Source organism: Episyrphus balteatus, chromosome 2 (genome assembly GCF_945859705.1).
Source record: "Episyrphus balteatus chromosome 2, idEpiBalt1.1, whole genome shotgun sequence".
NCBI lineage: Eukaryota > Metazoa > Arthropoda > Insecta > Diptera > Syrphidae > Episyrphus > Episyrphus balteatus.
Window position 1 is genome coordinate 65,089,939 of NC_079135.1, and position 25,310 is coordinate 65,115,248.

The 25,310-nt window shown below is 31.9% G+C and overlaps 1 protein-coding gene across 3 annotated transcripts in view; it reads right to left on the bottom strand.

The window, feature by feature from the left end:
- The window catches only part of LOC129911055 (uncharacterized), a 221,712-nt gene extending 199,922 nt beyond the window's left edge, over window positions 1-21,790 (bottom strand). For 2 of the 3 annotated variants that reach the window (XM_055988699.1, XM_055988697.1), the window contains exons 1-2: window positions 20,442-21,790; window positions 1,282-4,719 (exon numbers count right to left, since the gene is read on the bottom strand). In XM_055988699.1, coding sequence (XP_055844674.1) covers window positions 1,282-4,714 — 3,433 coding nt within the window. In that variant the 5' untranslated portion in view covers window positions 4,715-4,719; window positions 20,442-21,790. Of the gene's footprint in view, window positions 1-1,281; window positions 4,720-4,790; window positions 4,921-20,441 lie in introns of those variants that run through there. The other variant, XM_055988698.1, reaches the window with a different exon arrangement.
- Window positions 21,791-25,310: the final 3,520 nt, after the last annotated feature.

A 25,310-nucleotide genomic window follows, 5' to 3' on the forward strand; every position in this document is an offset into this window, starting at 1 on the left:
ATTCGAAAATCAAATAACTATTCAATTTGTACTTTGACACTGTGCACAGTATCTTTTATATATCGAAAAAAGTGCAACTCATAAAAAAAAGGTACAGTGAATCGCGCTCATCTATTAACACAGCAAAATCGATATTACATAAAACTTGACCAAAGTAAAGCATTGAGCTTTACTTTGGAAGCAGTCTTATTGCTGTATTGAAAATTTCGAAGTTCGGTTTTCTGTATTTCAAGACACTATGGACCTACAGCAACAATTTTTGTCATTATATATTTTTCCTGGTAGCTTTGTCCATAAAATGCACCTTTGAAAAGTTATAAAATAAGAAAAAAGTCCGAAAGTATAGAGCTTTTTAGAATAGATCCTCAAAGCATGCAGACTCTCTTTCATATTGTTGATATCTATCCTGACATCAAATGGGCGGGATGTAATTTTTGGTACCCTAAGACTCATTTTATGGCTTACCACGTTTTGAAACCAAAAACATATGTATTAGAAGGACTTTAATTAACATCTGGTTGCATGTGTAGCAAGTTCAAAGTATAATAATTTGAAAATACATTACGTTCTCGATTAACGCAACTCTGGATTCACGCAGCTCCTCGATTTTTGCAAAACCTCAATTTTTATCATTGTTGACGCAGTAATCGCAACTCTTCTACAAAAATTGACTCGATAAATGCAACTTTCAATACAAAAAATCGATGAACTGACCAAAATGTATCCCTTATTGAAAATATGTTGATTGTCATAAACGTACTTATCTTAATGAATTAACATCGTTTGTTTCGCTTCATATCAATATATTTTATTGAAAAAAAAATGTGTTGCATTAAATATATTTGTTAGTGTTGGTTTTTTTTATATTTTCGCTTTTCATTTCAGATTGAGCTTACAAAATATTAACTCGGTCATTGCAACAACCTCGGTCATTGCAACCACCCTTGTTTTCATTAGTTGCGTAAATCGAGAATGTACTGTACTTAAAATAATAATCATTTTGATCAAAAAAACAAAACCGACTTCCATGGATCAAAACTGTGTTTTATGGTTTTTCTCATAGTTTCTATGGCAATAACTGGACGAATTTGAAATGGCACCAGCTTTCCAATACAAAAAGAATTATCAAAATTGGTTCACTTAGTCCAAAGTCATGAGGAAAAAAAAATACAGACGATTTGAATACCTCCTCCTTTTTGAAAGTCGGTAAAAATAAAATCCTTAAAATATTTTTGTAGAAACAAAAATAAAAAAAATACAGCTTTAATCAAAGAAACTCACCATCAGTTCCTGTAGCAGCACCAGGAGGACGCATGCTTGACAATGCACCCAACGGAGTATATGACTTTGGTGGTTCAACAGACCCCGGTCGAAGGACACGTTCTTCTGTGACACTCGATTGCACACGATATTGCATTTTACAGTAAGCTTCTTGACTAGATCCCGTTGTGGGATTAACATAAACCCCGGTTATAGTTACATCCGTATCCTGAACAATTACCAAGCTAGATGATGTGGGACGAGATGTTTCCTTTGCATCTTGCACAGATTCCTTAAAGTCCTTTAAAGAATCCTTAGTGTCTGAACATTCAGACGGATCCGTTTTAATTTCTTTTGCTTCTTTTATGTCATTAATATCTTTTGTTTGAGCGGGCTGGGGAGGAGCAGCTGCTTGCTTCTTTGACTTTTTGCTAATGTGCTTCTCTTCTTCAGGGAAGCTTTCAAAGCTACTACAATCAGATGCGAAATTTCTATCAAGATGTCGCTCCACTTCATAAGTGGCAGCAACTATTGCACTTGCATTCAGACTAGCCATACGCTTTCGCGCCAATATTCCTTTATAATCACCTATTAGCTCTTCTTTCAGCTCCCGTTTGCGTTTCTTTTTTAATTCAGTTGCGGGTTTCTCTGGTGGATTCATAGGTTTCTTTTTATCTTCATGTTCACTGGACTCTGAACTTCCGTCGTCGGAAGAAGCTAATTTAACTTTGACCACTTTTTTTAAAGGTTTCACTGGCTTTTTCGGTTTTGGGGGTTTTTCTGCAGGCTTTTCTTTTTCCTTATCTTTATCCTTGTCCTTTTCTTTCTTTTCTTTTTTCGCTTGCAAGGCTTTTAGTTTCTGCAACTTTTTCTTTTTCATTCGCAGTTTTTCAATAAAAATAGCTTCATTGTCAGTGTCGCTTTCAAACTCCCAATGCTTTCCCATACCCCGGCCAGGAACGTTACGAAGTTCCCTCTTTGTTTCGACTTCGACTTCTTCATCTTCGGCAGTTTCTTCTGGAGGTTCTACTTTGAGAATTTCCACTTTTTTTGATTCTTTAGCTGAAGCTGGTTCTTTTTTAATTGCCGGTTTTGTTTCCTTTTCGTCTTCAGAACTACTACCCGAGTTAATATTACGAATTTTAGGAATGACTTGTACCGTTTTGGATAAACCTAATTCGTATGCTGTTCGAGATTCGTTTTCGTACAGACATTGCACCTTTGCAGCTGCATTCAAAGACGCCATACGATGTCGTTTTTGGCCAAACGTACTCAACTTCTGTTCATCTTCAGAGTCCGTAGGCGTGCTAGATTTTTCGTCAGCACTTGATTCGGTTGGTGGCCGCTTAACTTTTGCCACAGGTTTTCGACCCGCTTTGGCTGCAGGCTTCTTTTCGGCAGCTGCACTTTTGGCGGGCGTTTTAACATTACTCTTCTCTATTTTAGTTTCTGTGTTTGGCTCTGGTTTTTCTGCAATTTTTTCGGGAATTTTATCTTCTTCTTTCAATTTCTTTTTGGCCACCTGCAGGGGTTTGTCATCATCATCAGAAAATTCTCGAAGTTTTTTAAGTGTTGGCAATTCCATTTTTATATTTTCCTCGCTTTCCGAGCCAGACTTGAAATCGTAGATATCGTTAGTTTTTTGTTCCTCTGAAGTTTTTGTGGTTGGCGCCTTTTTGGGTGAACCCTTTGTTTCACATTTTTTAGGGGGCTTGCCTGAAGATTTGCTCTTAACTGGAGACATTTTATATTTGTTTTGCAAGCGTTGACGAATTGTAAGTGATTTAGCTTTTTTAGGCGCTTCTTTCGAACATGAATCGTCAGGTTCTTCTGCATTTAACTTTGATTCTTCCATTAAATTTGATGAAACTTCAGAAACTGTTAATATTTTGCACACTTTATTATAGTCTTCATTGCACTTTCCCTTGATAATAATTGATTTTTTTGGTGAAGATAATGTTTTTTTAGTAACTTCCGAACCAGTAACAATTGATTCCTTTTCAATTTCGGAACTTTGAGTGGCTTTAATAGATTTTGATTGTTTTTTCTTGCTCTGTTCTGGTTCTTCTTTTGGTTCTTCGAAGCCATCTTTATCAATAGTTTTCAATGTTTTAACAGGCTTTTTCCTTTCTGAGACTTCAGCATCTTTCTTTTGTTCGGAAATTTCTTTCTCTGTTGCCTGTTGAGATGCTTTTGTAGGTTTCGTTTGCTTCTTTTTCACATTAGATTCTTCTTGTTTTCTTTGTGCTGAACTGTCTCTATCTTTTTCTTTGACAGTTTTCGTATATTTGCTCTTGCTTGGCTCAACTTCATCTTTTGCTTGCTCTGTTGTTACTTTATCTGAAACTTCATCCAATATTGCTGGAGTTTTAACAAGTTTCTTTTTGCATTGACTTTCTTCAACATTAGTTTTTTCTGACGACTCTTTCTCATAATTTGTTGTCCCTTTCTGTTTGTTTAAATCGTGTACGGTTTGGCCCTTTCCGTCTTCTGAGTTCTCTTCTGCGGTAGCTATCTGACTACCTTTTGGCTTTAAGTGCTTCTTTTTTTCATCCTTATCCTTTTGTGTTTCTGAACTTCCCTCCTCTTTGTTTAGCACCTTAGAGTATTCTTGAGGAGGATTCAACTTTTCATCTTCTTTAATTTCGTCTTGTTTCTTCTTATTTCGACTCGCTTCAAGTTTAGCTTTTTTTGCTGCCATTTTCTTCTTTGTTTGTATTATTGGCTCTTCTGACTCCTCGATAGTTTCTTTAGGTTTATCTTCATTTAATGTTGCAGTTTCATTCATGGAAGCAATAGAGGCTTCTTTTTTACATGCTCCATCTTTGCTATCCTGCTCGATAGATACATTTGGCGAATTAGAGCTTGAAGAAGAATGAGAAGCCTTTTTCTCCACATGCTCTTTTTTGAGTGAAAATTTATTGTTTGGACTGTTATTGTTTCCTTTAACCGCTGTAGCTCGTGACTTTGTCTTAACATTCTCGGATATGGAGGATTTAAGAACTTCAATAATCTTTTCTTCTGGAGGAAGAATGTTGGCGAAGCCACTGATCTGTATATCTAAGCTCTTTAACATTTTGCTAATGGCTTTGGTTTTGCCATCTTTAGGGGTGAGCTTTGTATCAGCTTCGGCTTCGGTATTTGATTCGGGTAGCTTTTTCTCAGTTGCGACTTCTGTAGACGATGACGTGCAAGGTTCGCTCTCGATTTTTTTAGATTTTGATGTTGATCTTGGTTTAATGTCTTGGACAGATTCTTCAGTTGCAGGTTTTTCTTTTGAGATTCTTTTTTTTATTGGAAGAGATTTTTTCAGAGCTGCCTTGGCAGATGCTTTTTGTGGCTTATTTGTAGTTGTAGATGCTGCGGTAGCAGTTTTATTTGATGTTAAGCGTGTTTTAGCATTTGTTGAACGTGGTTGTCGATCGACTGCGGTATTTCGCTTTTTAGCACCCATTCTTTCTGAAATCAAAATAAATTTTACATCGTTTTAGTGACATTTTTGTTTAGAATTATAATATTAAGGACAATACTGGAATAGGACCATTGGGAAACGAAAATTTGATAAGGGAATTTCTGGTAGTTTTAAAAGAACAAATATTTTCCTTGACGTTTTAATAAGAACGAAGTTCGATTATTTTTTTTTTTTTTGTTTCACCAAATTTGAAAATTCTTCGTTTATATAAAAAAAAGCAAGTAATTTTAAGAAAATAAATTAGCCTTTCATAACAAGAAAAAAATACTCAATAAGTAAGCTAAAAAAGGAAGAAAAACACCAAAAATGATAAAAATCCTGTTTGAAAAGAATTCTGGGAAAATTCCTTGGGTTGATATCGACTAATATTTACTGTCAAAAGAGAAGAATTACCCAAAAATTTTTGTAAATTTTGTTCAGTGTAGTATGTTAAAAACATCAAACGAAGATTATACACCACTGTAGTTCAGTATTTTTTTTTATATATCCGCTTTGATTAGAATAACCTACTTACATATAAAAAAATAAAATGCACGACTGGGTCGCACGTACTTGCTCTTGTAGTTCACAGCATCTTTATCTTAAATATCTATTGGAAATTTAAGATTTTGTGAAGAAAAAAAAAAATAAAAACAAAAAAAAAAATCGAAAGTTAAAATAATTCAATTTTTTAAAAATTTTTTTGAAAAACTTTTTTTTTTAAATTTTTTTTTACATTTTACACTTCAATACCTATGATGTCTGTAAATTTTGAAAAAATTGACTTATGCTTTGATGAAATATATGGACTTAAAAAACATGTCAATTTTTGAAAAACGGCAACGCCATATTTCCGCTCTTGGCATTTTTTGAGAAAAACTAAAAACGCAGTTTTGTTGGAATCAATAAGAGTACTGCGCACACCAAATTTAAACGAAATCGTTAGAGCCGTTTTCGAGAAATTTGAAATACCTCGAAAACGTTATATGGGAGATATGCGTTAAATTGGAGATATTAAAAAAATAAAAAAAACGGACCTAGGGAATTACGTAAAAATCATCTGTACCAAGTTTCAAGCAAATCCATCCACCCGTTTAGGCCCTAGCTCGATGTACAGATGGACGCACAGACGCACAGACCGACGGACGGCATGAAGAAAACCACTTTTTTGATCTTCTCCATCATCGTAATGTTGGTTTTGATTAAAACCTCAATTTTTTTTTCTACACGAAACCAATACTTGCCCTATAGAGCAAGTAAAAAACTATACATATGTACATAATATATACGTGTTCCACAAACTCGTGACATAATTTACTTTTCCCACTCAAAATGGAAATTCCAAAGTTACTTACAAAATAAAACCTGTTTAAAAGAATTCATTTAAATGACATTCCGATGCCATAAATCATAATTGCAAAGGATTAAAAACAAAAATGTGATAATGTGAATACACCTCAACGAGTAATGAATCAAAAACGCTCAGCACTTAATTCCATAAACAAGTCATTCGCGATAACAAAAATTACCATGGAATGAACACAGTGAAGCTTTGCTGTGTTTGTATTGTTGGAGTTGGAGTCCTTTCCGATGGCACCACAAAGTCCTCCCTCCCTCCAACATTTGTGCAACATGTTTTTTACGATTGAAGCAAAAGTTTACCGCCAACCATTGAAAAACATAGCAATAAAGTTTACACTCCTAAATGTGTGCTTACATACGTATGTATGGGTATATAAACTATCTATATATACCTAACCCAGATAGGTATATTAGGGTGGGTCAAAAAAATCAAAATTCTTTTTTTTGAATTGGTACTCCAAAAAATCGATTGCTAGACCCCTCTAGAATATACACACCAAATATGAGCTCTTTATATTAATGGGAAGGTCCTCCGCTTTGCAATTTTCCATTTTTACATCAAGCTTCTACTAAAAAAAATTAATTTTTTATTAATTGACTTCTTAGCAAATTTCTTTTTATATTCTTGTAGGAAATTGAACGCTCTACAAAAAAGGCCTTATACACTTTTTTCGTTTATCTAACCGTTGAATAGATATTTGAGGTCCAAAAATCGAGAAAATCTTTAAAAATTCGTTTTTTGTTCTTAATTTTGTAACAAATTGAAAAATTATAATGATCAAACGCGCAAGACATATTCTTGTTGAAAATTGATTGCTCCACAAAAAAGGTCTTATTAACTTTTTTCATTAATCTAACCATTCTAAAGATATTCGAGGTCAAAGTTAAAAAAAAATATAAAAACATTTTATATTTTAAAAAAATTTCGAATTCACTGAAACTTCATTATTTTCAAATTAGCAAGATATATTCTTGTAGGGGCTTAAAGGTTCTACAAAAAATTCCTTGGAATGAAATTGATTGCTTTAACCGTTTAGAATATATTCGTATCCAAATCGCAATGCATACGGGTCATAAGAAAACTATTGAAATCAGTGAGCATTGGTTTGGATACGAATATCTACATAATATTAAATAACAGCATAACCAAACCTTGGTCGACGAGCTGTGATTCCCTTGGCAACCCTCCTCTTTACACTAATGTCGTTCAGCAAATGCCGCAAGTTGTATGTACATTTAGTATCCAGCATACGTTGCAGGGATTGCCTGCATATGGAGAGCTGGTTAAATCATTGGGAATATAGCGCGTAGAAATAAGCCACAAACTGTGTCAGGACGACTTCCTCCTCTTGAAGCTTTTCATTTCTGCTCTGCCCTGTACAGATCCAGTATGTGTTAATGTGCAGTAGCTACAGTCTTTGACGATAGAACTGGACCAAAAATAGAAAGATTATAATAGTTTGGCACCTTTTTGAATAATGATTTTGCAATAATCGCATTTCTTTTTTGAGTTACAAAAATATCCCTGGAAAATGTCAGTTTCTCATTAAAAAAAAATGTGTCCATGATTCTCTAGACATCACATTTTATTAGTGAATACATTTTATATTTTATTTTGGAAGTTAAAAATCATTCCCATACATTCTTTACTTTTCGAAAGGTCTTTAAACCTACCACACGATGGGCTCCGTGAAGCCAGAACTGCGACCTCAAAATTTTTGAACCAAATTTGTCTAATTCGTTTGTCCACCGTTTGTCCATGTTTGTCCACCCAAAATTTTCGTTTGTCCACCCTTCAAAAAAATTTTAGAGCAAATTCTTTTTTTTTATAGGAAGTCTGAAAAATGAAAAATCGTCTAAAACGCTCAAATTTTGAGATAGACATATAAAACCAACTGCAATCGTTTGTCCACCTCGAGTTCTATATACATACCAAATATTATCGTTTTTCCACCCCCCGTTTAGGAGCAATTTAAAAAACAAATTTTGCACTGAAAAATTAAAACTCCCCTAAAATCCCCAAAAATCAATTTTCATCAAAAATTCAAACTGCTGTCGTTTGTCCACCTCGAGTTCTTTACGTATACCAAAAATCATCGTTTGTCCACCCTCTGTTTAGGAGATATTCCAAAAAGAATTTTTTTATAGCAACTCTCAAAACAGTACGCATACACCACGGTGTACCACTACTGAAAATTAAAAAGTCCTCAAAAATTATTATTTTTCAAAAATTCAAACGGCAATCGTTTGTCCACCTCGAGAAATGTACACAAACAAAAAATCATCGTTTGTCCACCCTACGTTTAAAAGATATTCAAAAAACAAATTTTGTACTGAAAATTCAAAGTCCCAAAAAATCTCCAAAATTTGACTTTTTTCAAAATTTCAAATTTCTGTCGTTTGTCCACCTCGGGTTCTACACGTATGCCAAAAATCGTCGTTTGTCCACCCTAAGTTTAAAAGATATTCAAAAAACAAATTTTGTACTGAAAATTTCAAAGTCCCATAAAATCTCCAAAATTTGACTTTTTTCAAAATTTCAAATTTCTGTCGTTTGTCCACCTCGGGTTCTACACGTATGCCAAAAATCGTCGTTTGTCCACCCTAAGTTTAAAAGATATTCAAAAAACAAAATTTGTACTGAGAAATCGAAAAAAAATATTACGCATACACCAGAGTGAAAATTTCAAAATCCTCAAAAATTACTTTTTTTCAAAAATTCAAACGGCAATCGTTTGAAATGGATACAAACAAAAAATCGTCGTTTGTCCACCCTACGTTTAGGAGATATTCAAAAAACAAATTTTGTACTGAAAATTTCAAAGCCCCATAAAATCTCCAAAATTTGACTTTTTTCAAAATTTCAAATTTCTGTCGTTTGTCCAACGACGATTTTTGGCATACGTGTAGAACTCGAGGTGGACAAACGACAGAAATTTGAAATTTTGAAAAAAGTCAAATTTTGGAGATTTTATGGGGCTTTGAAATTTTCAGTACAAAATTTGTTTTTTGAATATCTTTTAAACGTAGGGTGGACAAACGACGATTTTTGGCATACGTGTAGAACTCGAGGTGGACAAACGACAGAAATTTGAAATTTTGAAAAAAGTCAAATTTTGGAGATTTTATGGGGCTTTGAAATTTTCAGTACAAAATTTGTTTTTTGAATATCTCCTAAACGTAGGGTGGACAAACGACGATTTTTAGTATACGTATAGAACTCGAGGTGGACAAACGGCAGAAATTTGAAATTTTGAAAAAAGTCAATTTTTGGAGATTTTTTGGGACTTTGAAATTTTCAGTACAAATTTTATTTTTTGAATATCTTCTAAACGTAGGGTGGACAAACGACGATTTTTGGTATACCTGAGGTGGACAAACGACAGAAATTTGAAATTCTGAAAAAAGTCAATTTTTGGAGATTTTATGGGGCTTTGAAATTTTCAGTACAAATTTTGTTTTTTGAATATCTCCTAAACGTAGGGTGGACAAACGATCATTTTTTGTTTGTATACACAAACGATTGCCGTTTGAATTTTTGAAAAATAATAATTTTTGAGGACTTTTTAATTTTCAGTAGTAGTACACCGTGGTGTATGCGTACTGTTTTGAGAGTTGCTATAAAAAAATTCTTTTTGGAATATCTCATAAACAGAGGGTGGACAAACGATGATTTTTGGTATACGTAAAGAACTCGAGGTGGACAAACGACAGCAGTTTGAATTTTTGATAAAAATTGATTTTTGGGGATTTTAGGGGAGTTTTAGTTTTTCAGTGCAAAATTTGTTTTTGGAATTGCTCTTAAACGGGGGGTGGAAAAACGATAATATTTGATGTGTATATAGAACTCGAGGTGGACAAACAATTGCAGTTGGTTTTATACGTCTATCTCAAAATTTGAGCGTTTTAGACGATTTTTCATTTTTCAGACTTCCTATAAAAAAAAAGAATTTGCTCTAAAATTTTTTTGAAGGGTGGACAAACGAAAATTTTGGGTGGACAAACATGGACAAACGGTGGACAAACGAATTAGACAAATTTGGTTCAAAAATTTTGAGGTCGCAGTTCTGGCTTCACGGAGCCTCCTTCATATATTAACAATTTTTTAAAAAAGTGTCCATGTCAAAGTCAAAGTCACCCGCCAGGCCAAAATCACCCGGTACCGGTTCTACCGGTAGGTACTCCAGTGGATTCATTTTTATAACCTAAACTTTATCGTTTAATGAAATCAAGAACTAGCTGAGGACTGATGTTTACTGGAAAGTTCTTCAATAAGATCTGATCTTTGGTAGAAAATGTGGAAAAATGTAATACCTATTCGATTTGTGCAAGAAGTTGGTAGATTCTAAGCCTAATCCAACTTGGTACAAAATTGAAAGTAAGGAATGTTCTTATAATTTTGGCCATAGATGTACTTATCTTCTTGTATGTAGGTAGGTATAGGTAGATTATATCTAAATTAAAAAAATAGCTGTTTTATACTCATGTTGAGCAATTTGTCCAAAACAGAAAATAACAATTTACATACAAACATTTCCTCTACATGTCCCTCGCTGTCAAATTAAAATAACAAAAATAAAATTAAAAAAATAATAAAACAATGCCCGCAATTCAATTTTTATGGCCAAAGCAACCAATACACAATAAATTGCAGTGACTTAACGCACACACACCATTGTATGAACATATAAATTTATAATAAACATAAAGAAAAGCACACATACTTAAACAATACTGAAAATGAACTGAAATTGTATTCAAAGGAATGAAATACGAAATATTTATAAAAGTTTTTATGAGGCGAAAAATCGATAGGTAAGCAAATGAAAATGGAACGAAGAGAACAACCAAAGAGAAAAACTCATTTCCATTTAGTTTCCGCTGGTCGAGTTCGAGTTAAGAAAAAAAAAAAAAAACAGCGCGATTGTTTTGTTTTTATTTTCTCTTTTAACCTAAGGTGAGATGAATGAAACTGTTTGTTTATGGCCATTTTTGTTTACTCAAAAGTTATATTGTTTGAGCCAAACAAATAAATACACTAGTAGGTAGGTAGATAGGTTAGATATTCATTTCCTCCCGATCTCATGTAAATGTTTTTGTTTTGCAAATACAGAATTTGTTTAGAGGTTCATGAAAACAAATATTAAAGTGATGTAATTATTTAGGGATATTGGTATGTACTGATAAAAAAAAACTAGAATATGTGCGTAACAACCTTAGATTTTCTGATAAAGCTATGGATCATACCTATTCATTTATATAGTTCTTTCATAAATTGTGACTTTGTTGCTTCTAAGAAAGATTGGATTTATCTTATTCATAAAGAATTAAGACCTACTTCTAAATGAATTCTGTATGAAAAAAAAACTGTTTCTAATCTGGTTACATTAGATTAAAGTCTAAGTAAGACCTGGTTTTAAAATACGACTATGAATATGATCCAATATGAACAGAACAGGCAACTAGTCGTTATTAATATAACGCACAATTGTTTTGAAAAAACTTAAGTAAAATGCTTTTGTTAAACTTACTTCAATATACAAACATTTAAGACAAATGTATATCGTTATATCCTACTTAATATTATTTCTGTTTTCTAAAGGTTCGGACTGTAATAAAAGCTTATATATAAAAGGTAGTCATAATCACCAAACTAATTTTTGTCACAAATCACGTAATTTTGACAAGAAGTAGCTCGTAAAAGAAGTCATGTCATGTCTCAATTGGACAACACGTGATATTTCTAAATGATTGAATGTTTTTCAACAAATTAAGCATTGAATTTAAAAAAAATATCCTGAGAACTCAATACTCCTATTTTTTTCTAACGTAAATTTGGGACTCGGAAACAGCTCCGTAAAGCCAGAGCTGCGAACTCAAAATTTTTGAACCAAACTTGTCTAATTCGTTTGTCCACCGTATATCTATGTTTGTCCACCGCCACCGTATATTCATGTTTGTCCACTCAAATTTTTTATTTGTCCACCCTTCAAAACAATTTTAGAGCAAATTCTTTTTTTTTTAGGAAGTCTGAAACGTATAAAACCAAATACCCTAAAATCCCCAAAAATCTTTTTTTTTCAAAAATTCAAACTGCTGTCGTTTGTCCACCTCGAGTTCTTTAGGAGATATTTGAAAAAGTATTTTTTTATAGCAACTCTCATACAAAACATTATTTTTCTAAAATCCCCAAAAAAAATTTTGAATTTTTCAAAAATTCGAACGGCCATCGTTTGTCCTCGAGAAATGGATACAAACCAAAAATCATCGTTTGTTCACCCTAAATTTTGGAGATCTTCAAAAAAACAAATTTTCAAATTCCCCAAAAAAAAAACGCGCATACACCACAGTGTACCTACTGAAAATTAAAAAGTCCCAAGAGCCTCCGCACACTACAAACTTTCTATCGGCCGACGGTTTAGTCGGTCTCACTATCGCCCGGCTACTTAATCAGTATAGGGCTTTAATGAAAATGTATGAAAGTGCACACACTACAACGATTAAGTATCGGCCGATCAAAAAGTTTGTTTGATCTAAAAAATAGTTTGTTTTGCTACACAATTGCCTTCAAACTAAAATATTTCTTACCCAGCCGACTGTGCGCACACTAGGAGCCCAACTCGAATAAACTATCGGCCGATAGAAAGTCTGTAGTGTGCAGGGGCTCTAAATCCCCAAAAATTACTTTTTTTCAAAAATTCAAACGGTAATTTTTTGTCCACCTCGAGAAATGGATACAAACCAAAAATCGTCGTTTATTCCCGGTTAGGAAATATTTAAAAAAAAAAAAAAACAATATTTGTACTGAACAATTCAAAGTCGTTAGGAAATATTTAAAAAAAATTAGGAAATATTAAAAAAAAAAAAAATTTGTACTGAAAAATTCAAAGTCGCATAAAATCCCCAAAAATTACATTTATTTTTTTTTTTTCAAAAATTCGTTTGTCCACATCGAGTTCTATTCGTATACTAAAACTCTAGACCAGTGCCAATAATTTTTGAAAATAAAAAAATTATTAGCAGAATATGGGTGGTGGGAAAATTTAGGATAAATGATATATGAAAGGGGAAAAATAAATTGCCCACACAAAAATTGGGGGAAAGGGGGTGGGTCGGCGAAAAAGTGGGGTGGGTGTCAAAAATCATGGTTTTTTACAATTTCTGTCAAAATTAGACGTCCTATCGGAAAAAGTCAAATGCAAAAGTTGTAGGTAGTATGAATGTCCAAACTTTTAGTCAAACAAATTTTTTCTATAACCTCAAAAATATTGAAAAAAATGCAAAAATACCATTTTTTTATTTTTTATTTTTATCTTTTACAAAAATACTTAGATTTTAACAAAACTTAGTTAAAAAATAACTTTGTTATGTTTTCTATATATTAAAAATGTTTTTTGAGCAAAAAGTAAATTTTTGGATTTTTGACGAATTTAATTTGAAAAAATAGATCATTTTTCAATCAAAAAAGTTACCGAAAAAATTTTTGATTTTTCAAAAGTTTGGAATGCAAAAAAAACCGTTTTTTAAAGATTGTGTGGAAAACTATACTTTTGTTTTAGAAAATATTTAGAAAAATTGAAAAAAACAAAAAAATTGATTTTTAAGATTCATTTTTCCGTAAATGACAGTAATATTGGCGAGAAATAGTTTTCCATAGAAACCAAATTGTACTTTTCTAATGGTCATTGACCTTTTTAATTTGAATCAAGCACTAGAATAGCTCTAACGTGCAATATTTTTGAGATATTGTATTTTGAATCACACTATTTTTCTGATTTTTGGCATGGTAATATGTCAAAAACGTGATGTGATAGAATTTTTCTGACTTCTGCTCAGCGTACAAAAAACCATTAGAAAAATATACTTTGATTTCTATAAAAAAAAACTTTTTGACTAGTGAAATCGAACAGTCGAATGTCTTGTTTTAACTTTTTGCTCAAAAAACATTTTTAATGGATAGAAAACATAACAAAGTAATTTTTAACCAAGTTTTGTTAAAATCCAACTATTTTTATAAAAGATAAAAATAAAAAATCAAAAAATTGTATTTTTGCATTTTTTTTTTTCAATATTTTTGAGGTTATAGAAAAAAATTGTTTGAGTAAAAGTTGTAGACATTTATACTACCTACAACTTTCGCATTTGACTTATTTCGATAGGACTTCTGATTTTGATAGAAATCGTAAAAAACCATGATTTTTGGCACCCACCTCACTTTTTCGCCCACCCACCCCCTTTCCCCCAATTTTTTTGTGGGCAATTTATTTTTCCCCTTTCATATACCATTTATCGTAAGTTTTCCCACCACCCTTATGCTGCTAATAATTTGTTCAACTTTTGCCTTCTGAAAACCGGATTGGCACTGGTCTACTCGTCGTTTGTCCACCCTACGTTTAGAAGATATAAACGTAAAGAACTTCGAGGTGGACAAACGACAGAAACTTGAATTTTCGAAAAAAAAATATAATTTTTGGGGATTTTGAAATTTTCAGTACAAATTTTTTTTTTAATATCTCCTAAACGGAGGGCGGGGAAATGTTGATTTTTGGTATATGTAAAGAACAAACGACAGCAGTTTGGATTTTTTGGGATTTTGGGGGAAGTTCAATTTTTCACTGCAAAATTTGTTTTTTGCATTGCTCCTAAATTTGAGAGTTTAGACGATTTTTCATTTTTCCTATCTAAAAAAAACCAAATTTGCTCTAAACGTTTTTGAAGGGTGGACACACGAAAATTTTGGGTGGACAAACGTGGTAGAAGTAGACAAGTTTGGTTCAAAAATTTTGAGGTCGAAGTTCGGGCTTTACTTCACACTTCACAAAAGCTGCGGAGTTGTCATTTTTTTGGTGTTTTTTTTAATACACCAAAATTTCAATTAAAAAAAATCCTTGTTAATCAAATCTTAAAGATATTTTATTCTACAAATCATCATAATTTTTTTTAATGCTTTTAAAAAAGTCTGAACGTGAATTTGAAACAAGATTCAGAAATATTCAATCTTTCATAGTTTCAAAAAAAATATTTTAGGGACAAAATAAAATTTGGTTTTTGAATCGGCAATAAAACCTGATGAGAAAAACGTATTGGGCTTTTCTTTTAAATCACTGCGTGGTTTCTCATGGTTAATGCATAATTCTTTTCTGAAGTTATTCTAATCATTTTTTTTTACCTATTTTCTCAAATCCCTCTCTAAAAATGTCGTTATCGTTGAAGATACATTTTCTGTGAGCTCCTCACAATTCTAACCACTGTTATCTTTGGTGGAGTTTTTTTTCAATTAAACAAAAAAAAAAAACGCAAAATTTCTATATTCTTAATATATTTATAGTTCTGCAAATGATGTACGTTACACCAAAAATATTAAAACAAAAAAAAAGAAATTTTGTATTTACATTTGCATTGTTATTTGAAAAATTAAAAGGGGATCAAATTTGACATAAAATTCTACTTATATTTTACCAAAATCTATTCTAAATATAGAAGCAATCGGATATGGCCTTGTTGCTTGTTGTCTTTTTCTCCCTATATGTGTTTTTTTTTTTTTCTTCTTTATTAATTTTCTCCCCCCGAGTGCCCGAGTACACACGTGCATGTACTGCATGTGCGCACGCATAATAAAACTACATGGGGAGCAGTTGTTGATTGTGTGGGTTTGGTTCTGGTTTTACGACGATGAGAAGCAACAAAGTAGAGTTCCACTGTACAAAGTTCCGAATTACTCTTAGCTCTTAGGAAAAAATATTTAAAGTATTGAATTTGAATTGGTATGGATCGGAAACTGGAATTTGGAATTGAAGAAGTTGTATGAAATGAGTACACTAAAGATGTAAATGAGAGAAATAAAAAATAATCATAAGGTTGCCAGATATCAGTATAAGTTAATTAAAAGTTGATGTTGAATTTTTGGTTTGATCTAATTCACAATTCGTCAATTGTATAGGTACCGAAAAAGTTGGTAGGTTCAGTATTTCGAAATAAGAAACTCTAAGTGATACATAGACAAATAGTGATATTCAATATGAAATTGAAGTTTAAGCTAAATCACAAATTCGTTCAAAAACATTTATAAGCTGAACTGATCGAATTTAATATACATTTAAGGTAGACCGGATGGTTAGATTAATGAAAGGTAAAGTACAACATTTTTTAAGATTAAAGTCGAAATATATCTATCTGTCGGCACACGGGAACGGGTATACGAATTTGGCAGGGCAAAAACAAAAACCAGTCACAAAAAAGTGTCTTTATAATTGTGAAAATACATTTTTTTTGAATTGTGGATACTATATTTGATACTCTATAGTCTATAACAGTGTTTTTCAAAGTGTGGGTCGTGACCCCCTGGGGGTCGCTTAGAGTTCTTAAGGGGGTCGCAGCCGCAAGCCAAATATTGATAAAAAAATTAATTAATGCTAAATAAAAACAAAAGACAAACAAATTTCTCAGTGCGACAGATGTGTTTGTATGTTTTTTAAATGTTGAAATCTTGGATTGATCTTTGATACTTAAACAATTAAATCGTTTTCCAATTTAATTCTGTTTCTCTTCATAGTTTTCATGCGAAGTGCACTAACAACTGCAAAGCTTTGTTTGCTAGCTCAGAATACTATCCATTCTTACTATGCAACCTGCAGATTTCAACCGTATTATTCAAAAAAGGATTTGAATTCCATCTTAGTTCCATTTTCACTTTCAGAGTCCAATTTTTTAAAGTAACTCAATAGTTTCAACTCAAAATTTAATAAACTCGGTCCTATGAGAGGAATATAGGAGCTAACAAACATTGATTCTTTCGATGAATTTTCCTTAAGAATTTTTTGAAAGCAGGGAAAAGAATCAAATTTGTTTGCTTGAGACGCGAGACGAGAAATCCTCTGATTTTGTCTTTTGCAGTTATATTGTTTTCCTCTCTTTCATTGATGCTCTTATTTAGGATGTTTAAGTACTCCAAAAGATCAGATTTTGAATTTTGAACCAATTTGATCGCATACCTACAATCCTAAAAATTCGACTTTGCAGGCCTTGCCTTTTATAAGGTTCACTTCTCTGATCACATCTTTAGGCACCTTTTAATTCTGCAGGCAGTACCTTCGATGCAAGAACTTGTCGATGAAGAAAGCAGTGTGTTCATGAAGAGTTTGGCATTATGAGTTTCAATTTTGTAATTAGTTCTTTTTTGTTGCCGGTCAAAGCTTTGGCACCATCGTTACAAAAAGGAAAACATTTTGTCGTAGTCATGACTCGCCACAGCTTTCTAAAAACATGTGGTACAAACACTGGCCATTAGTGTAAGCAGGAAGAGCTTTACAAAATAAAATGTGCAACACGAGAAACAAATTTTTCGCGAATAAGTAAAATCTTATGTAATTGAATCGAGTTTTGAACGGGTATAGTACAGCTACAGCTTTTTAAAAACACTGACACATTGTAGTGTGGGGGGTCGCCAAAATATTTTTTTCCTCTCAAGGGGAGAGAAGAAGAAGAAATAGTGAGACCGAAAAAAAGTCTAGCGACATGAAAAAGTAAAAACTAAATTCGCAAAAAAGGGGTGTCCCTACAGAGGGATATGGATCCTAGAAAATTTTTTGGAACCAATATTTGAAGAAAATAAAATTTCCTACAAGTATTGTTTAATCATATGTGTCAAATATTGAATATGGCAAAGTTATTCCTTAACACTAGTTTTTCGGTAAATCCAAGATGGCGGATTTCACTCAATGCTTGTTTTCCCGAACACTTTTTTTTAAGTTCCCTAGTGACCCCTCTTTCAGTCTATACAATATTACCAATTCTATTGATATCGGATTTTTACTAGGAATCAAAAAAAAAAACAATCACAGAACCCGTTCGTAATAGAAAACTCCATAGAAATTGTCCTTTCGGGCGGATTTTGTGATTATTTGTTTCGTTATTAGTAGAAAATTCTCTATACGAATGTTTTCCTTTTTAAATTTATATTGCGACTGGACTAATAGTCCTCTATTCGTTGGCAGATTTTTTAAGATTGACTGATTAATCTGATGCTTCATGCACGATTTATTTAAGGTTCCAGGCTAATGGCGTTTTTGTTAATGACTTCATATTTATCTATAATTTGTAATTTTACATTGTAATATTAGTAATAAATGAACAAATATTCAAAGTTCATATAATTATTTCTGTTTTACCTTTTTAAATTTATATTGCGACTGGACTAATAGTCCTCTATTCGTTGGCAGATTTTTTAAGATTGACTGATTAATCTGATGCTTCATGCACGATTTATTTAAGGTTCCAGGCTAATGGCGTTTTTGTTAATGCCTTCATATTTATCTATAATTTGTAATTTTACATTGTAATATTAGTAATAAATGAACAAATATTCAAAGTTCATATAATTATTTCTGTGCCTCAAGTTAGCAGAGGAAAGTGAGCAGAACATAAGTTTTGTTATTAGATATTTTAGTGCTTATTTATTAAATACCCCAAAGTTAAATTAAGTGCTCCACTACTTAAGGACAAAATTAATGTTATGCTAACTGGATTTAAAGTTAGCAGAGCAATTACCAGAAAATGCCTTTAACTGTAAGTATAAGAATTAGTTTTGTATAATATTTAAATCCTGGGGTCGAATTACGACATACGTTCCTTATGGTTGCTATGTATGTATGTGTCCCTATCTTTTTCTACTAATTAAATAGAGACACAAATAGTAAAAACGTTAACGTATGATCGTAATCGTGTGCCGTAATTTGACCCCTGATTAACTGCTCTACGCAAAAAACAAAACAAAAAATAAAAAAAAAATGTTTTTTCCAAAAATATTTTTTTTTGTCATTTTCGACAAAAAAAAATATTATCTTCAGTAATTTTGCTCCAATAATTTGAATTAAGGAGCCCATTTTTCAAAAAAATTTCTGAGATTTTCCAATTAAAAAAATAGGGTTGGAAAATGTTTAAAAGCGCGCTTTTAAACATTTTTCAAACCATTTTTCAATTTTTTTTGAATTTTTGAATTTTTGAATTTTGTAAAATCATCTCTTCGCTGCTAATCACTTTGTCAATTTTGTTTATGTTCATTGTTTGACTGATAAATTAAAATATATTAATTCTTTAAATAATTCTTTTAGGCCCAATTTATTCACTCTCCATTATTTTTAAAGGCTCCATTAAAAATTATAAAACTGTCAAATCGCATACAAATTTTAAAATCTCCCTTTTTTAATGGCGACTTTAAATTTAATGGAGTGTGAATAAATTGGACCTTAATGTTAAATAATTTCGAAAATTAATTTGAAATTTATTACTTTGTCAAATAAAATATAATGTTCGAAAAATTGATTAAGAAAGGAATATTTTCTATCTTTCTGTTTAGTTTCCAATAATTTTCAACGGTTCATAGATGCGACATAGATTTGCGACAGTATTTTGTAACTGTCGCAAACAGATAGGAAAGTAGTAAAGTTGAAATACATTAATGGATCAATGAGATTTAAGCGCATATGCTATAAAAAAACTGAATTTTTTGTTCAAAAAACAGAATTTTGAAGCCAGAAAATTGAATCCCAAAAAATTATTCTCATTTTAATTTTTTTTTTTTAAGAAAAACGAAATTTAATTTAGCAGAGCATCGATTTACATGGATAATGAGAGTATTTTTTTTTTATTTGAAAATCTCGAAAAATTCTTCGGAAAATGGAGCACTTAATTCAAATAAGTGGAGCATTTAATTATTCAAGATAATTTGACAAGAAATAAATAGCAATTTTTTTTTTTTTTGAAAATTACAAACAATTTTGCTTACAGACATTAAATATCTATTACATTTTATACCTCCCAGATTTATGAAAATCCGAGTGAAGATCGTCAGTTTATAGTTTCTTTGAGATGGCAGCACTGACAAATGTAAACATTTCCAATAAGCGCATTGTTTTTTGTTTTATTATATTTTTTTCTTCCGGAAAAAATTGTTACCAACACACTAACACTAACATAGTCAACAGAATATAATTAAAATTAAAACACACGATTGTGTGCCAATGCCAATATGGTGACAACAAAACAGAGATTCCATAAAGAGAACAAAATAGAATTGAAAATTGAGGAATTTTAAAGATCATTGCTCTTTACAATATGTATTCACATTTCACTATTAAATATTTTATTTTGTTTTTTTTTTTTTTTGTTGAGTGTGTGGGAGGCATAATTCTTAATCGAGAGATTGAGAAATTAAAAATCGGCTTCAGTTTTAAATAAAATGAATATTCCATGAAGGGTGTAGGAAGGAAGTTAAAAAACTGTAGGACAATATGTTAGTTCAGATTGGGTTAAGATTTGGAGTTGGGACTTGTAGGGCATTCAGAGTTTAACTATCCTGTATCTTACTTACTTGAGTTTTTGTATTTTGATTCTTTGTTTTATCCAATTTTGTAATTTATTTTGTTTATTCCTTATCGTTGTTTTTTCTTTAGAATTATTTAGGTATTATCCTTTCAGATAAGAAAAGAGATATTTCCCCATTTTTTTAAATGGCATTTTCGCCATTATGATAACACCGTTTATGCGTTCACATAATAATCAATTTACAGAAATTCGCACATAACTATTTTGGTGTATAAACCAAACGCACCATTCACAATAATCTTATTGGAATTTTAACTGTATACCTACAGAATTCAATTTATATATTTTTTTTAATCAGAATTGTAATCACTGGAGTTAAATTTTCATGTTTTGTGAAATTTCTGTCTTGCATGAGACGATACTTCACTAAAAAATGTGTAGGAAACCACCATTTGAACAAAATATACTCAACAAGAAAAAAAAAACACTATTTAGACAAACGAAGAAAGAAAACCAAGAAAAGAAATAACCTCGGATTGTATCTCGATGTTGCGAGAAAGAAAATAGGCATACAAATGAGATTTGAGATTTAATAACGTTGTTGTTGTTGTTATTGTAATTGATGGGACGAGAAACGCGTCTCACAAGCTTTCTCAAGGTTTTCCCTTGTCATTCGCACCGATAGTCACACAAAAAACCGTTTTTAAATTGCATTTTTTGTGGAATGATAACACAGGAGGCAGGCTATATAAATTTTTAAGATGATCTCATTCACGAAATAAAACAATACAAGAAAAGAGTAGATACGTCTTGTGCGTATTTAAAAAAGCACAAAAATTCACAAAAATTGTTTAGCGAATTTATAATTTGCTGCCGAAGTAGCAGCGGTGGCGAGGCAAATTATTCAGATTCACTAGATTTCGATTAAAAAGATGCACATACAATAAGTAAGTACATACAACAGTACTATGCGAACCATCCGGTGCAAGTGTCGTCCTTGTCTAGCGCACTTGTGCGCTGTTTATGTTGTAGATGTGCCTAAAAATGCATTTGTATTTGGTGAATATTTCTCTTTGTTTTTATACAAGCACAGAAAGGGGAGAATGGAAAAATGCACTTAAAGAGAATGAAAAAGAAAAAAAAAACAGTTTTAATTGTTTTTCCAAGTTTTAGAAGTATTTTTTTTTCTATCCGAGATGGTGTATACCACCAAACTGAAAACACTTTTGTTTAGTTGAATTCGAAAGGAAATCGTTTAAAATTTCTTTTTAAATGAAGCATTCACTTTTATTTTGTTTATTTTCAATTTTATTACAAGAAAATGCACATTTTGAATTGATTTTGGGAGGAAAAAATCTGAGCGCTTAGCAAACACTTTGCTTGTGAACGGTCACTCAAACGTCACTGGATTTGAGATTTACATGAATTGGGAGAAATACTCAGTTTATACAGATACAGAGTGCAGGAACAATTGGGAAAAGTACTGTGGCGTACCGAAGATGTATATGAAAACAAACTTATTGGGAAAACGAAACATATACAAAAGCATTGAATTGGAAAATAGATACACACTAGTTAAGAGCGAAAAACACCACTCTATAATATGATTAAATGAAGCTCTTTACAAAATTTTAGATGAGAAAAAAAGAGAATGGGAATGAAAAAAAAAAAAACAGAATAATAAAACTTCCTGTTCCAAATTCCAGTCAAAATAATTCCAACTTTCCAGTTAGAATATTTTGCAATTGAATAAATTTGCAGTTGGAAGTGAATTTTTGTTCTAAAATTTAGAACACAAGAACAAGTCCAATTAATTTAAAGTCCCCACAAAATAAAAAAAAAACCTACTTACAACATGTACTCGCATTTTACATTTTTTCGGGGCGAATAAATTTTGTTTTCTTGACTTTTAAACAGTGCCACCTATGAGCCAAACATAGATTATATTACTCATGTAGCAAAGACACAATATATATTTTGTGTTTGCCGGCAAGGTAGTTTATAATAAAAGTGCAGATTATGTTTGTTTGAATCGGTACAGTGGTAACCGAAAGTAATACAGGAATAGTTGATCTGGTGATTCCTGAGAAATTAGTGAAGTAAAATTCTAGTAGTTTGTACAGACACCAATCGCATTAGCAGGAATTCCAAGTGCAATATGTTTTATTGCACTACGAAATGTACACTGAGGAACATAAACAAGCAATACCGAACATTTTTTAAATAAAATGATGAAAAAATATTACTTTACTACTAATTTTTTACCGACAGGATCAACAAACAATCTATAGGACTGTTTAAAGCAGAAAAACTAGAACTAGAAAATAGAACACAACAAACCTACGTGAAAATTTATCAGTTGAAGAATATTGTTGTTAAAGGGTTATTATCGGCAATGCTTATTATGAACCCTGTACGCCAAAAAAAATGTAGGTAAACAGGCAAAAAATTCACTCTTGCGGAATTGGGATTGGGACCCTGATATGACATCCATTGATTAACTTGTCAGAGTTTAATTGGATGGAAATTGAAATCTATAAAGTGACTATGCAAATAGCTACAAAATTAATATTTTTTTCTCTGAGTGTATTATTCGGCACCCTGGCCGGCTTCTGATGAATATGTTTTTTTTTTAATGAAAATAAAATTTTAAAACTTCATAAATATTTTAACTGATGATTGTTTTTTCTTGAATTCAGTAGTCGACCTCCCATTTTGCTTATATAGTTTAGTAGAAATCAGGGCCGGTTTTAGGGGGGGAGGGCAGCCTGGGCCGTCGCCCAGGGGCGCAAGAATTGAACTTTTACAAAAGTTATATAAATAACGAAGTCTTTACAATCGATGTTTTATTTATTTTTACTTTGGGAAAGGCGCCCCAATTTTTTTCTATTTTACTTTTTCAACGGCGCGGCGCTAGTATTTTTTGTCCTAAACTTTTTGAAGAATAAAGGCGCCCCCCATTTTTGGGATAATTTGTTTGGCTTCCGGAAGGACAATGGTGTCCAAAATCTTCGTTCATCTTTGAAGAACAAGGCGCCCCAATTTCTTTTGAAAGAGCAAAGCAATCCCAATATTCCCCTTACCAATTTAATATTTGCAAAGGCGCCCCTATATATAAATCTCTAAATCATAGCTGGTAATATCCAGACTGTAATAATGAATAAGGAAACAGAAGGGAGACGGACAGAATCCCGAAATTAAAAATCCAGAAAGCCCAAAATCCAGAAAACCCTTAATCCCGAAAACCCAGAATCCCAAAATCCCGAAAACCCAAAATCCAGAAAGGCCAACAATTGACAGCTTCTCCATATCTCATAAAAACTACGTTTGTGTGTGAGAATGAAAAACTAGGTCTGTTCTTTGTTCCCCCCTCCAGGGCACTCCAAGTCATGTCAATTAACTGTCAAAAAAATCAGAGTTTCTCGAGTTTTCATTTTACATCGAACACCTCAGAGCTTTACGTTTGCTTACAATTTTGGTGGCGCTGTTTTCCTCCATGATAGTATAGAACTATAGATTTTATATACAAAGACGTAGTTGAAAAAGTTTTTAAAAAATAATGTTCAAATAAAACCAACTGCACCTACTCTTTAAATGTGTTTAAACAAAAAAGTCAGAGATAAAGGTAAACTTGTTAATTGAGCCTAAATAACATGAATATTTAATTTTTTTTTTTAAGTTAAGCCTATGTACTTTAATAAACTACACTTTGTTATATAAATGCATTAACAAGTATATTAGAGGTAAGACATAATCTGCTATTGCTTTTTTTCGTGATTTTAAAAAATTGTTTTAAAACGAATTTTTTTTAAAGGCTCCACTTGCAATCTTGCCCAGGGGCGCCGGTAGTGCTTAAACCCATGGTATAAAAAGACAAGGTATGATCATTAGAGCCCCATGTTACAAAATGGGGTAATAAGGTTTTGACGTTTAATATTTGGCAAAGTCAAAAGCAAGAACAATTTCCAAGACAAATTTGTTTACAACAACAATTTCAATGGGCAGCTGTCAAAACCTTAAGTAGCCATTTTTAAGTTTTAACAGTTCTCGATACAGAGTTTTTTTTTAATGCTCATAATGATCATACCTCCTCTTTTTATACCATGCTTAAACCGGCACTGGTAGAAATGAGCCTTAATTTGAAACCTTATAGGTACAACAAGTTCTTGCCATAAATTGACCATAAGACAATGACACGTAAAAGAGACAGATACACACAAAGAAAGAACATAAAACTTAGAACTACGTGGCACATTTGATTAAGAATTTTCTTTGAAAAAGAACATAAATGACAAGATTTTCTACCAATTCTATGTGCAAACTTATTGGCGTAGGATTACACTTAAAAATCACTGGCGCAAAATTTTAAGCAATTTAGTGAAATGCTAAAGCAATTAAAGTAATTTACTATGTTAAAGATCAGTCTGTTACTTACTAAAATGGCTTAAGAATTTTATTCGTTTAAAATTTTGCGCCATTTTTTTTAAATAAAATTTTTATTTTTCAATAGATTTTTTTTACCATGGTTTTCATAATGCATACGATTTTAAAAAAATCTAAAATTTCACTTTTCTTAATAACAACAGATAGCAAAATTAAAATTATAGAATTTTAAATTGTGGCCGAATACTGGCGACTAATGTGGCGGACCTTAGGAGATGGGGACCGACTACACAAGAATCATACTATTTTTGAATTATTAGCTAATAATTTATGTTGCATCATTTATTCACAACGTTAAACGTAAAAAAATGTTAGCTGGCCGACTACTGGATCCGCCACCCTACGTACCTTAATTGATTTTATTTCGTTTAAAATCCTTCTTCAGGTGAAAATACATATGTATGTACGTATATATGGAAACGGAAAGTATTTCAGATTAACCGTGGCCCATAATACCTTAATTAGATTGCGG